We start from the raw sequence: 16,830 nt of genomic DNA on the forward strand, positions 1-16,830 counted from the left end.
AAATAGCCTTCCTGGACCAAGATAACATCTAAATCTAAAGTCGAGGCACAACTCTAGCTACATCTAAAAACATACACTTTTAGACAGATGTGGAGATGCATGCCTCTTCCTAAATATTCAGGGGCAGAGGCAGGACTGCCACAGATGAAGGCAGACTGTTCTACCAGTCTACACAGCAAGCTCTGGGTCAGCGAGAGCAAACATAAATAAAACACATAATTGATTATTACTGCCCTACTGTTCCTGAGAGCTGTACAGGATGTTGTTTACCCAGGAGTGCACAGGAGAGGTAATTATCAAGTTTGACTCCTAATATTGTATAGGTATCAAATGTTTCCTTCCTAATTTGTTTACCTAAAATGCTCTTGATTCCTAAGGCTTCATGCCTTAAATCTAGCCTATAAGGAGAAACTGAAAATTCTGAAAGCCCTGTTGGTCGATGTATTCTTATTAAAATAAGAATGTCAATGCAATTCTGTCTTGGAGGCTTTCTACATGCACCTTAAAAAATTTATTGGATAAAAATTTTAAATTTGATTCAAATCCCTCCTTACATTAGATTCTTTTATCATTGTTTATACAAAGCTTTTAAACACACAGGTAAATTAGTCATAAATTAGAGGCAGACATTGCTCACTCAGAAGTGGGGTCCCCTCTGCACCCCTTGAGTTCTAGGCAGTCTCTAACTGTTCTCATTGGTGCATGGTGGCAGAGGTAAGGATGTGCCAGTTCCAAGCCTAGTAGTGTATGTTTCCTAGTGGGGGGGGGGCATGAAGAGGACTGAGGCACATACATCAAGAAGCCATCTTACAACTAGCCAGTCAAGCCTCATATGATCCCAGTTCTGCATTGTGACTGCGATCATATGGGAGATTCTCCATGAGAAGCTCTGTCCAACGACCCTAGGAACTGTGAAAGATGCTTGCTTTTAAAGCTCTGTCACGTAGCAAGCAACAGGTAACTTGAGTACTTGCCTAAGGTTACTCCCTCCGGAAACTCATCTTGAAGATCAAAGAGTTCCCCAAATGCATTAAGGAACTCCAAGACCATCAGCGCGTCACCAAAGATCTCAGGAGGTAGTCTGGTTTTCACTGGAGTTGGTTCTGGAAGTTCCTGCAAGGTGAAACAATCCATGGAATATGTGAACCAGGTACAGGAAAGTTAAAGGAATACATATCCTAACATATTCTTTACCTAGTAAAACTGTCCCATGTGCATTAGTGGCCCTCAGCCCTGGACGGTTACCACATTTACTTTAGGAACTTAATTTTACTGTACCAGAGTTCATAGTAACAAACTATGAGGAAAGGACATTTCCTTTACCGAAAAAAAAAAAAAAAAGGACTTTAGGCTGAAGTGTATTTCTGACACTCTTCTAGTAAAACCATCTTCCATCATGCTCAGATTCTGAAGACAAACTAACAGTGGGACCCAGGGAAGCCAAGAAGGGACATCTGTACAACTGGCTATTTCATTTTGGTTAAAAGCTAGGAAAACAGGCTTCTATCAAGACAAACATTTCAGCTGAGTGTCTATGACAGGCTACAATCTCAGCATGAGAGTGATACAGACGGAGGGAGCTGCAGGCTGCCTGGATCCATCTCACTGAAGAAAGAAAAAAACCAATCCACCAAAATTTTTTTCTTGAGATAGGGTCTCAGTATGTAGACCAGGCTGGCCTCAAACTCGCAGAGATACATCCTCCCGTCTCTGACTCCCAAGTGCTGGATTAAATACATGTGTCACCATGCCCAGCCCAATCAACCTTCAAGCAGCAAAGCCACATAGAACAAATTAAACACATCTGTGTCAAACACTGCACGTTCATACCTTGAGGTCATCACATTCCATATCTTCTCTGGGTTTACTCCACTGCTTTAAGTATTCCATATATTTTCGCTTTTCTTCACGTAATTTCTCTCTTTCCTAACAAGAAAGGTTAATAAAAATTATTACAAGAAATGTATTGGTCAATGTCAACATCACCTGGGATCTGTTGATAGACACTGAAGCCGGGAAGCTCAGCCAGTGTAGTGCTTGCCCCAATTATGGATCCTGGGCTGGATCCTCACCACCACAGTCTTGGTGGCTTACACTTGAAATTCCAGTACCTGGAGGGTCATCCTTGGCTATATGAGACGCTGTCTCAAAAACAAACAAACAAAACTCTGGAACTGGAGTTACAAAGGGATGACTGTGAAGTGTAAAAGCACACAGGAATATGTTGAACCTTAAAATAGCCATTAAAATTTCTGAAGCAAAAGGGAGAAAAACTGATTTTTTTTATCAGGGGTCTATGCACAGATTCAGAAAAGTGAATGAGAATTTGTACTCTATGTAAGAATCACAGCTAAGGCATACTCAAGTGAATACCTTCTCTCTTTCTATTTTAAGTCTCTCTTTCTCTTCCTTTTTCTTCAGTCGCTCTTCTTCTACAATTTTCTTCAGTTCTTCCCTCTTTTTCTCTTTATCTTCCTTTTCTTTTTTTCTTGCTTCCAAAGCGTCTGCTTTTTCTCGCTTTAGTTTAGCCTTTTCAAAAGCTGTGGGGAGGGTCAAATTTAAAACCACAAAAAGGCAAACAGACGTTCAGGTTGTTTGTTTGTTTCCCCAAATCTAGTAAAAGAGGCCCTAAAATAATTTAGGTTAAATGAGATTGGCAGAGACTCACCAATTCTTGGGGAGCTGGCAGATAATGGATTAAACAGTAAGCTACCCACACCAGAAAAAACACACCCTGCCTTTGAAAGCAAAGACACCAGAACATATACAAAGAACGACAATCAAGTAATCCACTTGTTAAGATGTGTATTCATCTAGAATTCTCATGTGAACAAGCTTCAGGTGCACCACAGAGCTGGGAGGCCGTGTTATAAATATAACTCAAGATACAATGGCCTCCAACAGCTTTTAAATCCTGAAACCACTTCAGCTCAATCTAGCATTAAGCAGTCTACTAGGGAATAGGATATACTTGGAAGAGATGAGTAAGTCCCATTTAGAAAAAAAACAAAAAAGAAAGAAAAAGGCAGTCATCTGGGGGGCAGGGGACTTACACTTTAAATTCAAAAAATAGATATCTCATTCAGAAATATTCCTCACTGGGCCCAGAAAAATAAATATATTCTTTCTTCACCTTGAACAGTGTTTGGAGAGAATGTTAAAACTCACCTAGTGCCTTCATTTCTTCTTGTTTCAAAAGCTTGTCTCTTTCTTTAGTGGCTTTGCTCCGACACCCTACACTCGTCTGTTTACTAGCAATGTTGTCTTCCTAAAGAATAAGCCAAGAAACAAGTGGTGAATCACAAACTATATAAATTCATGGTCTGCCAAGTTCGTCTAGTAAGAAAAAGAAAATAAAAAAAAGCCCCTACCATGACTTGCGGGTGTGCTCAGTGGTAGAGTACCTGCCTAGTACCTCCCAAAGTCCTGGGGGTTCAAATGCCCAGCATGGCAAAAAAAACAACAAAACTCACACCAATTATACCTTCCCCCACCCCCACAGACAGGGTTTCTCTGTAACAGCCCTGACTGTCCTGGAACTCACTCTGTAGACCTCAAACTGAGATCCATCTGCTTCTGCCTCCTGAGTGCTGGGACTAAATGTGTGCACTGCCAGCACCTGACCAATTATATCTTCTTAAAATACTAGAATGAGCCGGGCGGTGGTGGTGCACGCCTTTAATCCCAGCACTCGGGAGGCAGAGGCAGGCGGATCTCTGTGAGTTCGAGGCCAGCCTGGGCTACCAAGTGAGTTCCAGGAAAGGCGCAAAGCTACACAGAGAAACCCTGTCTCAAAAAACCAAAAAAAAAATTAAATAAATAAAAATGAAAAATAAACCACACAGAAATGTTCAGTTTCAGGGGACCTTGGTGATGTGCACACAACTCTTCCTACAACTTTAAACACAGACTTGGTCCCTTCCCTCATGGATAGTTTATCAGGGAAGTCAGATCTTTTTTTTTTTTTTTTTGTTTTTCGAGACAGGGTTTCTCTGTGTAGCTTTGCGCCTTTCCTGGAACTCACTCTGTAGCCCAGGCTGGCCTCGAACTCACTGAGATCCGCCTGGCTCTGCCTCCTGAGTGCTGGGATTAAAGGTGTGCACCACCACCGCCCGGCAGGAAGTCAGATCTTAAGGAGTAAACTATGAGAAAGGGTTTAACAGCTAAAGTGCAATATTCTAAGTGAATGCCTTCCAAATCTCAAAATGCGGCTAAGTTCTAGTGAAAATTCCGAATAGCCGAGAAAGATAACTACAACTGAAGCAGAGCGGGGAAAGAAAGGTAATTAACTGGTCACTATGCTGAAGGTTAGTTATCTGGAAGAAGGGACAGCTTTCACCCACAACGACTGGACAAAGTTGAAGGGTTCACAACACGCCCCCACGGTTGCATATACGAGGTTGCATATACACAGTAAACTGCTGTGGTGTCTAGGCCACCACTTTTGGTTTAAAGTCTATTTTCAGTAACTACATAAACAAAATGGTATTATTATAGAAAGAATATTAGAGCCATTTGAATGACAAAGTGCAGCCTCAAGGACGCTTATTCCGCCTCGCTGCTCGCTATTTCGCTCTGCATATTTACATCTGCTATGCTCCAAGAACTACCAACACTCTGCGATGAATGCTCTGAGCCTCTTGTAACCGTGTGCGCGCCTGGAGAACCCTGCCCACCCTGTGCCCTATGCTGAGTGTCTTAGTCACTGTTCCAGGCAGGAAACATGGAGCATGCAGGTGCTCTGGAAGAGTAGCCGAGAGCCTTGTCCAGATCCATAGGCACAGACACAGACATGGGCCTGGCCTGGGCTTTGGAACCTTAGTCACCACTCCCTGATGAGAAAGCATTCACATAGATGAGCCTAGAGGGGTCATTCCTCTCCAAACCCCAAACTGAGAACTCCCTTCAAGTCCTCTAGCCAGAAGGGCTCTGGATACTTCATCCTATTTGCTTTTCCCTAGTAACGGCCTGTACTCTTGTTCCTACCTTGCTATGACATCTGTCTCCTGAGAACGTTTAATCCGTGCTGAAAACTTCATGAATTTTAATGCTGAGCAGCTGTCAAGGGAGCATGCATTCAAATTTCCTTATATGAACTAAACGGCTATTCTTACGGGTATAGCTGTAACAGGAATCAAACATGTCCTTGATTGTAAAGGGTAGTTTAGCCTTTTCGTACCTACCTGACCAAGAGATAATCGTTTGGGAGGTCTTCCTCTCCGTCGGTTAGCAGGACTGAAGATAAATGTCGGTGGATCATCAGGGAAGAAGTAAGAAAAGTCTTGCTCTGCTATGTTGTATGTTGAAAGAGATGCCGCCTTCATTAAAAACACACAAGGTACAGGACAGCACATTAGTGGACTCAACACAGTGCTGCTCAAATGGCCTACGACCACTATTCATGCTGTTGAAGACTAAGCCATTAGGTAGTTGTTTATGTGATCCTTTTCTACTTTAAATAATTCACCAGCAAGATGGCAGAAAGGAAACTTATTAAAGTCTACCATGAACGAGCATCATGACGCATGGCTGTAATCCCCACATTGCAAGGTAGGACAAGAGGATCAGGAGCTCAAGGTCATTCTTGGCTGAGCAGAGGTTTTAAGATTAGACTCAGCCTAACAAAACCAAACAACCTTGCCACAAAATATCAACAATGTTTCTACAGATTTTTGAATACCAAAAGCTATTTCAATATAATCTGTTTTTTAGATTTATTTTATTTTTAATATTGGGGTGTGTGTGCACCTATGAGGGCAGGTGCCCTCACTGGATCCCTGAGCTGGAGTTATGTATAAGCAGTTATAAATACCCAATGTGGTGCTAGGAACCAAATTCAGGTCCTCTACAAGAGCAGTAATTGGTAATTAGCTCTTAACAGTCTCTATAGACACTACTTATGTTTTGATCAGTTTTTTTTTTTTTGTTTTTTTTTTTTTGTTTTTTCGAGACAGGGTTTCTCTGTGTAGCTTTGCGCCTTTCCTGGAGCTCACTTGGTAGCCCAGACTGGCCTCGAACTCACAGAGATCCACCTGCCTCTGCCTCCGGAGTGCTGGGATTAAAGGCGTGTGCCACCACCGCCCGGCCACGTTTTTCTTTCTTTATTTTTTCCTATCCATCCATCCATCCATCCATCCATCCATCCATCCATCCATCCATTCATCCGAGACAGGGACTCACTATTATGTAGCTCTAAGTAGCCTTGGCTTGCTATTTAGACTAGGTTGGGTCTCGAATTCAGGCATTAGCCTGCCTGTCTCCTGAGTGTTGGAATTACAGGTATGCACCATCATACCTGGCTTTAAAATACTCAAGTCATACACTAGACATTTAAAAACCCCTGTATTTTGTTTTTACTTGGCATGTAATAATTGCACATTATTTATGAAACACAGTATGATGTTTCACTACTCTAATAAACGTCTTTCTCTTTTATTTTTTAGGCCAGTCTCTCTGGGAAGTCCAGGTTAGTCTCTCATGTGCAATTCTGCCTCAGTCTCCTCAGTTGGATCACTGCCCCCTGGATCACCAGTCAAACTTTCTCAACCATTTTCCAACTACTGAACATCTGGATTCTTTTTTGGGGGCTGGATAGTGACTTAAATAATTATATAACTTATTTGTTTTTTTTTTTTTTTTTTTTTTGGTTTTTCGAGACAGGGTTTCTCTGTGTAGCTTTGCGCCTTTCCTGGAGCTCACTTGGTAGCCCAGGCTGGCCTCGAACTCACAGAGATCCACCTGGCTCTGCCTCCCGAGTGCTGGGATTAAAGGCGTGCGCCACCAATGCCCGGCTATAACTTATATAATTATAATTTATAATTTATATAGCAAGTTGGTCTCAATAAAAGAAGAAATACAAATTTCTATCAAATTTCAAATAAAAAAATTAAAATCTTACATAGTTGTTTGGTTCTAAGGTATTTGCCAAATTTCAGAATTACCTTTTACCTTATATCTTAAAATTTGTTTAGAAAAATGTCTAGAGCATTTTCAACCCCAGACTTTTTGCTAATTTGGATTAATGGACAGATTATAATTTTTTACCTCAAAGAAAAAGGCCATTCACAGAAATGTTTCAGAAAAGCAAATCTACAAAAATGTCAATATTAATAAAACAGGAAGAGTTCTACTAAACCATTTCTGTTTTATTGGTAGAACACAAGTTCTAGCATCTAAAACCCTGTTGATTCTGACCATGCTAGTAGATCAGGACCCATTACAATTTTACATTAGACTCTTCTGAGAGGATCATTGGTGGATTTCTTCTCACATACAGGATGATAATGCTTTAATGGAAATGCCTAGAGCCTAAGTATTTCAGATTCTTAAAGATATTTTTAATGTCTGCAAAAATACAATAAGGTATCTTGGGGAGGGGGTGTGAAACCTAAGTCTCAAAGTGAAATTCATTTACACAGGCTATTTTTTGTTTTAAGAAAGGGTATCAAGCCGGGCAGGGGTGGCGCACGCCTTTAATCCCAGCACTTGGGAGGCAGACCCAGGTGGGTCTCTGTGAGTTTGAGGCCAGCTTAATCTACAGAGATCCAAGACAGGCACCAAAACAGGCACACAGAGAAACCTCTAGAATCCTCCTCTCTCTGCCTCCACCCCCAGACTGGGGTCATGGATACATACTGCCACATTTGGTTATTCCTGGGTGCTAAAGTTCTGAACTCAGGATCTTTTTCTTCTTCGGTCTTTTGAGACAGGGTTTCTCTGTGTAGCCCCGGCTGTCCTGGAACTCACTGAGATCCGCACGCTGGGGTAAAAGGCGTGCGCCACCTCTGCCCATGGCACTCGGGCTCCCAGGTCTCAGCCCGCACAGCAGCATTTCACTCACATCACCCAGTTTCCCGGCCCCCAGGCTTTTTAAAAACTAAAGTCTCAATATGTCTCAGACTGGCTTTAAAATGATGATCTTTCTTCCTCTGTCTCAAGTGCTGGAATTACTGGCATATAATACCATGTTTTATTCTCTCTCTCTTTTTTTTTAATGCTTCTTTATCTAATGTGATTTAAATAGTTCATATTAAAAATGAATTTTACCATTTTTGACTTTTTATTTAATGCACAATGGAAAGTCTCTAAAATCTTGACTTTCAGGGCTAAGAATGCAGTTCAGTTGCTAAAATGCATGAGCAACTCAATTCAATTCAATCCCCGGCTCTGCATATGGTACATGCGATAATACAGCACTTAGGAGCAAGTCCAGCCTCAGACACACAAAACTTTCTTCTCCCTCTTAATGGCCGTTAGGAAAATCTAATCTATCGGCTTAGCACTTAGTCTAGGGTGCCTTTGATGAGTTGTCTCGCTTCAGCACTTACTGAGTAGCACTCTGAATCCATCTGCTCTCAGTTAACTCACGACACAACTTTCCAAGTTCTGTATCGGTTGATCATTAATCTAATTAAAAAGTGGCAGGAACTGAGCCACCTAATAATTCTAAAAATAATACCCAATTCAACAAAAACACTTTATTTAAAAGGTACTAACAATTAGCTCCGCAGATAAAATGAGAGCGATTTCAGTCATCTTTGAAATATCATTTTGGCAATGTTACAAATTTATATAGCACTATACAATTTTTATTTTTAATTCACTATTCTCCTTACCTTAATTTTAATGACTCCATCTTGTGGTTCACAGTGTTGTTTCAGAAAAAGCTTTAGTTTATCACGAGAAAATAGGTGTTTTCTACGGCTGATGTTGGGGAAAGAGGGTAGAATTAGTACTAATGATTTAGACCTCAGTAATCACTATACATTTAAAACACGACTATTATCTTTGACCTTTATTGATTCTTTGTGGGTTTCACATTATCCACATCTTCCTGTCCCCTCGCATCTGACCCCAGTCCTTGCAACCTCCCCTCCAAAACAATGCCATTAAAAGAGAAACCAAAAACAAAAACTAAACAAAGAAAAAAAGAGAAGAAAGAATCTTGTCCTGGAAGCTACAGTGGCCGGTTGAGTCTCAAGAGTTCACCCTTTAGTCCACTTGTCTTTACTTCCTAGTTAAAGCATGACATTTAAGCCGGAAAGGTCTCACACAGGGGAAGTCATCCTCCAAAGGTGTTTAGTAGATCTTACTAGAGACTCTACACACAAAGGGAATCTTCTGCCAGAACCTAGAAAACCTGAGTGGACCAATTACAATTTTAATTTTCCTCAAAAGCAACACTAGCAGCAATGGCCACAGCAAACAAAACCCAAACAGTCAGAAACTCAAAGGAAACATACCCAGCACAACAACCCTGGGAAATGTGAAGTGTTAATCAAATCCAGTGCAGTCTTTCAGCAAAAGTACAGTTTCCATCAGTAAACCTTACTGGAGGCATACGGCAGGTCCTTCCTCAGACCTGTATGCCTTTCCTGTCTGCCCCAGGACTGGAGCAGCTAGCAAACGGAAGGCAGTCACTTGCGATAATGCGCAAACTGATTCTTGAAGTTTGCACTGATAGGTAGCCAGTAGCCACGTACGGGTTCTTTTTATAAACACATTAAAATGTCAGTTCCTCATTTTTACTAGTTACATTTCAAGAGCTCAATAGCCATAAATGGCTATTACCTACCACTGGTCAGAACACAGGACATTTTCCTTAACAGGGGAAACAGAAGTTGGGCTTCTTACTACCCTCCAGTGTAGCCTGTCTCCTGCAGGAATGCTACCGTCCTCAGTCAACGGGACAGTGTGTCTGAAACTAACAAGGGCTGTAAGCTAGAGGCTGGAGGGCCGGCTCTGGGGTCTGGAACACTTGTAGCCTTGCAGAGAACCTGGGCTCCCAGCACCCACATACTGTAACTCCAGTTCCAGGAGATCCCAAGTCCTCTCTGACCTCATGGGCACCACATACGCATGGAGCACACACATACATGTGCTGGCAAAACATTCATACACATAAAAAAAAAATCCTAAAAACTAAAAAAACAAAAACAAACAAAAAAGATACTGCTTTATTGTCAAGCATAGATCTCTCATCATGAAGAATATGAAAAAGAAAAAAATGAGTCAATGAGGATGTAAGCAAACTCTACTGGAATTATAAACTAGAAGCCAGAAAGTAAAGAGAAAAGAAAATGAAGATTAAACAGGAAACAAGATTGTTACAGCTGTATTTAGAAAGAAAGACAAGAGGAGAGAGAACTCCATTGAGTAAGGAAATGGCCATGACCTCCACTTCCCAGTCACTAACCCATACATGCCTGACTAGAGCTCAGTACCTCAAAACATTAAATTCAATAAACAGGAAGATGACAGTCTTAGAATCATCTAGCAGGCATGTTCTACCTGTTGATATTGCTATACAAACACCGATAGCTACAAAGTTCATTCCAGAGAACCACACAAGTGAGTTCTAAAACTAAATAAGTCGGGCGGTGGTGGCGCACGCCTTTAATCCCAGCACTTGGGAGACAGAGGCAGGTGGATCTCTGTGAGTTCTAGGCCAGCCTGGCCTACAAAGTGAGTTCCAGGAAAGGCTTAAAGCTACACAGAGAAACCCTGGGGATGGGGAGGAGACTGAATAAGTAATTAAAAAAAAAAAAAAAAAAAAACATTTAAGCAAGTTCATGATTTTGTGTTGGGTTAACTGCTGGCATGCACTGGCTGCATCCCAGTAGCCCATTGGCTACAGGCTGAACACATCTGCTATAGATCTTAAACTAAGGACTGGGCCTGCCAACCCTGGAATTCAATATGACAGAAGAACTGTCTCCTCCCTACAAGAAAATGCTATCTCAAGCTGGATGTGGTGGCACATGTATTTAATTCCAACACTCGGAGGCAGAGGCAGGCGGGTCTTTCTGAGTTTGAGGCCAGCCTGGGCTACAAAGGGACTTCCAGAACAACCAGGGATGTTCCACAGAAAAACAACCCTGTCTCACACCCCCACCACCAAAAGAAGAGGAAGAGGAGGAGGAGGAGGAGGAGGAGGAGGAGGAGAAGAAGAAGAAGAAGAAGTAGAAGAAGGAGGAGAAGAAGAAGAAGAAGAAGAAAGTGGTATCTCTGACACAGGATTTACCTAAGACATCACTTTTCTTAGATTACCTGAGGTACATATGGGGCAAAAGGAAATGAGAGAACAATTAAAAGTTATTTTACAGCAAATATCAATTTACTGTCAGATGACGAAAAACATCACTGAGGATGTAATTCAGCTGCTAAAGTGCTCACCACACTTGTAATCTCGGTGCAGGAAGGCAGTCAGGAGGATCTCCGGGAGCTTGACAGCTAGCCAATCTAGATAATCGGTAAGGCCCTGGTGCCCAAGCGAAAGCCCATCTCAAAAAGCAAAATGGAGCAAATGTAAGCCAATGCTCCCTTTTCTGCGCAGCCGCCAAGATGGCTGAAGTGGAGCCGAAGCAGCAGCAGACCTTCTCGAGTTCATCTACCGCGGCGTGGACCTGGACCAGCTTCTCCAGCACCTTTTTCCTTTCATTTATCTTTTTATCAAAGCCCACAGAAAATGTCCTGTGAGGGGCTGATGCAGCTGTACAGCGTCCCAGGGACGGACGCCTGACCGTGGCCAGTGGCGGAAGCCCCTGAGAAAGGCCAAGGAGGAGGCTGGGCTTATGGAGAAGCCTGAGGTGGTGAAGACCCACTTGAGGGACTTGATCATGGTGCCTGAGGTGGTAGGAAGCATGGTGGGCGTGAACAACCGGAAGACCTTCAACCAGGTGGAAACCAAACCAAAGATGATGGGCCACAACCTGGTGAGTTCTCCATCCCTACAGGCCCATGAGACACAGCTGAACAGCACTGCCTCTTAAAGGAGCCTCGACCATTTCCCGTTTTTTCTCTCTCTCCCTCTCCTCTCCTCTCTCTCCCCCCACCTCTGCCCAGTTAATCCTCAAGTAGATGTGGCCAATAAAATCTCAAGTCTTTAAAAAATAAAAGGCAAATGGGGTAGGTGAGATCAGGTAAGGGCACTCAAAACCAACCATAACAACCCAAGTCTGATTCCCAGAACCAACACGGTAGAAGGAAAAGAACCCACTCCCTGACCCCCACACACCCAAGTGGCCTGGACCACACAGCGACCATTGCTGCTTGACAAAGTTCCAGCATTTCAACAGACCACACTTCTCCAGCACATTTTCACTTTCATTTTTAATGATTCTCACTATTAATGCCTTTCCCTTTGGGAAATTTTGTGTGGGCTTTGATGAAAGATAATAATGTGTACAATGGTAGCCTCTATAAACAAGTAATTCTTTGGGGGGAAAAAAAATCCCCTCACCATGAAACCAGGAATTCCACTATTCCCTCCTAATTACACCAGGAACAGGGAAGTTAGAGATTTACTAGACACACCTGATCTCGAGGATGAAATGCATACAATTCAGATCCAGATGCTGAGGCCAGTAAGGGCAAGAGTTCAGTTAATAGAAGTCAGAATGGTACAGTGTAATGGGGAAAGAGTAAGACATCAGGACCTTCCCTTTTGGGAGTAGTGTTATGAGGAACACAAGCCCATATAGCAAGACTAAAAATTTGTAGTAGTGTCTGGCTCCAGAAGATGTCCTTTTCGCAAGGTCAGACATTTAGATAAGGGTCTCTATTCCCTTGGGGGTTGAGGAAAGTTCCTGCTTGATAAAGTAGTTATTCTTATCTCTGGCAAGAAGATTTCTGGCCCTTCATTAAGGTCTGACTGGCACCTATTGTCGAGGTCAAGGCCAGCTTCCTCAACCCTGATTCTAGCCACACCCCCTCACACGCCCCTTGTCTCCCTTTTAATCCTATGTGCAACTATGCAGTAGAATACAGTGTAATCTCTTCTCAATTAAAGCTGCCGGCAGGCATCCCCATTCGCTCTCGGATCGCGTCTCCTTCCCCTCCGACACATCCTCTATGGGACCTGAGACCCCGCTGCCACTGCCGCCGGGGTCTGTCTTTGCACCCGAGGGTTTTAGGTTACAAACACAGAGACAATAAAGAACTGCAGACAGCTGGAGTGAGAGAAGCGGTCCTCCCCAGGGAAGAGCACACCAAGTGACAGTCCTGAACCCATCCATACAAGTAGCATATATGGACTCAGCACAGTTCTATTTAGGAATATATGTGTATATACATATAAGTATAGAATAAAAATTAATGGGAAAAAGAGGCCATTAATTTGAAGGAGAGTGGGGAGGGGTGTGTGGGAGGTAAGTTTGGAGGCAGAAGGGGGGGAAAGAAGAAATGCTGTGATTATAATCTAAAAAGACAATAATAGTAAAAGCAAGAGCAGAGAAGGCTCCTGAGGAACGATGCCCCAGGTTGACTAACGGCCTCCACATACACACAAGTACACACTCCCACAACTACACTATTACACAAGCTAAATAATACAATATACAATCAACAAGTAACTGAACTGAACAGTCCTTGAAGAAATACAAATGGCCCATATACAATGATCAACATCCTTGCCCATCATGAAAATGCATATTAAAACTACATTGAGGTTCCATTTAGCCAAAAAAGAAAAGAAAACAAAAAACAAAACGGGCTGGAGAGAGGGCTCAGTGGTTAGGGGAATTATTGTTCTTGCAGAGGACTCAGGTTTGGTTGCCAGTACTCAGGTCAATTCACTCACAGCTGTAACTCCAGTTTGAGGGTGATCTAACACTGGCATCCATGAGCAGCTGCAGGAATGTACACATACCCCACACAGACACACATAATTAATATAAGTATTAAACATGGAATGCACGGGCAGTCATGGTGCTGTACTCTTTAAACACAGGCAAGCAGATCTGAATTTGCGTTTAAGACCAGCCTGGTTTACAGAGTTCCAGTCCTGCCAGAACTAGTGATACCCTGCCCCCCCCAAAAAAAAAACAACAGCAACCCCCCCAAAACCCCAAACCATACTTTACAAAGGAAACAAACACCAGTGAACATGGGGGAGGGGTCCATATACACTGTCAATGGGAATGTAAATGACTGTAACCACGTAAGTGGAAGGGGACCAGTGTGGGAGGCAAGAGAGGAAAATGAGGTGATACAAAGAACATGATGTACATACACAAAATGGTAAAGTGACTTACATTTTGTATAATGGATATCTACTAATAAAGTCCTTAACTCATTAGCTTGGAAATGATCTAGAATTAGTAATTCAAACCAGGCGCTCAAGTTCATTTTATCACTACTTAATACAAAAACATACACTTATTTGAAAAACAGAATCAATCATTTGCAACATTATCCACTTGTTCTAAATATAGACTCTCAACTTAGATGCCTATAAAGAAAGTATTGACTTTTACCTGATTTGTGTTGCTTTCACGACAGCAGACTCATACATTTCCTTTTTAGTGGGCTGCACCTTGTACCTGAATAATAAGGGATCAATTGCATCTTTCTTCTTCCTAAAAAGAAGAGGAACAGACCCAAATCAGTTAATCATTTAAGAATATGAGATTCTTAGCCGGGCGGTGGTGGCGCATGCCTTTAATCCCAGCACTCTGGAGGCAGAGGCAGGCGGATCTCGGTGAGTTTGAGGCCAGCCTGGTCTCCAAAGCGAGTTCCAGGAAAGGCGCAAAGCTACACAGAGAAACCCTGTCTCAAAAAAAAACCCAAAAGAATATGAGATTCTTGAAACTATTTCTTTGCACATTATAGTAATAGACTCTTTCTCTTTTTCTTTTGAAGCAGGGTTTCAATATATATAGCTCTAGCTGGCCTCACAGGACAGTCCTCTAAGTACTGGAATTGAAGATAAGCTCTACTATACCAGCTATGATACAATCTTATATGGTTTTATTTTGTTTGTTTGTTTGTTTGTTTTTGACACGGGGTTTCTCTGTGTAGCTTTTGGAGCCTATCCTGGATCTCGTTCTGTAGACCAGGCTGGCCTCAAACTCAGAGATCCACCTCCTCTGCCTCCCAGCATAAGGAGCTGGGATTAAAGTGGGAGCTGGGATTAAAGGCTCGTGCTACCATGGCCCAGCATGGTTTTATTTTAAGATTTTTATAACTTAGATAGCCTTTCACACTGTATTAGTCAAAAAACTACAAGGCATAATTTAATCTTAGGTAGGCATTTTATTTATTCATTCAATAAAATTTCCTTGAGTGAATAAAGTAGTTGGAAATGAATAATAAGTACTTAGTACTGTTTACCTGTTTAGGTTTTATATATAAATGTAAACATTCACACACACACACACACACACACACACACACACACACTTTTTTTTCCCAAGACAGGGTCTCAGATAATTTGGGCTAGTTTTGAGCTCATTCCATAATTGAGGATGACCCAGAACTCACGACATTGAGTGTGACTGAGGGTAACTTTGAACTCCTGGCCTTCTTCTTGCCTTTACTTTCCAGGGCTAGATTACAGGCACTGCCACCACACTCAGTTTATTCTGGTTAGGGACTGAACACAGGTCTTCACGCACGCTAGGTGAAAGTATTCTACCAACTGAGCTATATCCAGCCCCTATGTTAGAAAAATTTGGAGGGTTTATAGCAAGCCAACAGCAAACATCAAATTAAATGGAGAGAAACTCAAAGCGATACCACTAAATTCAGGAACAAGACAAGGCTGTCCACTCTCCCCATATTTATTCAATATAGTACTAGAAGTTCTAGCTAGAGCAATAAGACAAGAAAAGGAGATCAAAGGGATACAAATTGGCAAGGAAGAAGTCAAACTTTCACTATTTGCAGATGATATGATAGTATACATAAGTGACCCCAAAAACTCTACCAGGGAACTTCTACAGCTGATAAACTCCTTCAGTAAAGTGGCAGGATACAAGATCAACTCAAAAAAATCAGTAGCCCTCCTATACACAAATGATAAAAGGGCTGAGAAAGAAGTCAGAGAAACATCACCCTTTACAATAGCCACAAATAATATAAAATACCTTGGGATAACACTAACTAAACACGTGAAGGACCTTTTTGATAAGAACTTTAAATCTCTAAAGAAAGAAATTGAAGAAGATATCAGAAAATGGAAGGATCTCCCATGCTCATGGGTAGGTAGGATTAACATAGTAAAAATGGCAATCTTACCAAAAGCAATCTACAGATTCAATGCAATCCCCATCAAAATCCCAACACAATTCTTCACAGACTTGGAAAGAAAAATACTCAACTTTATATGGAAAAACAAAAGACCCAGGATAGCTAAAAGAATCCTATATGATAAAGCAACCCTTGGAGGCATCACCATCCCGGACCTCAAACTCTACTATAGAGCCATAGTAATAAAAACAGCCTGGTACTGGTATAAAAACAGACATACGGACCAATGGAATCGAATTGAAGACCCTGACATTAATCCATGCACATATGAACACCTGGTTTTTGACAAAGGAGCCAAAACTATACAATGGAACAAAGAAAGTATCTTCAACAAATGGTGCTGGCATAACTGGATGTCAATATGTAAAAGATTACAAATAGATCCATATCTGTCACCATGCACAAAACTCAAGTCCAAGTGGATCAAAGACCTAAACATAAATCCAGTTACACTAAACTTAATAGAAAAGAAAATAGGAAGCACTCTTGAACGCATTGGCACTGGAGACCATTTCCTAAATAAAACACCGACAGCACAGACCCTGAGCACAACCATTAATAAATGGGACCTCTCAAAACTGAGAAGCTTTTGCAGGGCAAAAGACACAGTCAAAAAGACAAAAAGACAGCCAACAGATTGGGAAAAGATCTTCACCAACCCCACATCTGACAGAGGATTGATCTCCACAATATATAAAGAACTCAAGAAACTAGACATCAAAGCACTGAACAGTCCAATTAAAAAATGGGCTAAAGAGCTAAACAGAGAATTCACAAAACAAGAACTACAAATGGCTGAAA

At 41.8% G+C, this 16,830-nt stretch overlaps 1 protein-coding gene across 4 annotated transcripts in view; it reads right to left on the reverse strand.

Annotated features, from left to right (window-relative positions):
* The window catches only part of Baz1a (bromodomain adjacent to zinc finger domain 1A), an 89,361-nt gene that overhangs the window by 33,934 nt on the left and 38,597 nt on the right, over nt 1–16,830 (reverse strand). For all 4 annotated transcript variants that reach the window (XM_028869709.2, XM_028869712.2, XM_028869711.2 and 1 more), the window contains exons 4-10: nt 14,256–14,357; nt 8,616–8,703; nt 5,184–5,318; nt 3,169–3,268; nt 2,374–2,540; nt 1,831–1,926; nt 975–1,113 (exon numbers count right to left, since the gene is read on the reverse strand). In XM_028869709.2, the coding sequence (XP_028725542.1) occupies nt 975–1,113; nt 1,831–1,926; nt 2,374–2,540; nt 3,169–3,268; nt 5,184–5,318; nt 8,616–8,703; nt 14,256–14,357 (827 nt within the window). The remainder of the gene's footprint in view (nt 1–974; nt 1,114–1,830; nt 1,927–2,373; nt 2,541–3,168; nt 3,269–5,183; nt 5,319–8,615; nt 8,704–14,255; nt 14,358–16,830) is intronic.

Source organism: Peromyscus leucopus, chromosome 14, assembly GCF_004664715.2.
Source record: "Peromyscus leucopus breed LL Stock chromosome 14, UCI_PerLeu_2.1, whole genome shotgun sequence".
NCBI lineage: Eukaryota > Metazoa > Chordata > Mammalia > Rodentia > Cricetidae > Peromyscus > Peromyscus leucopus.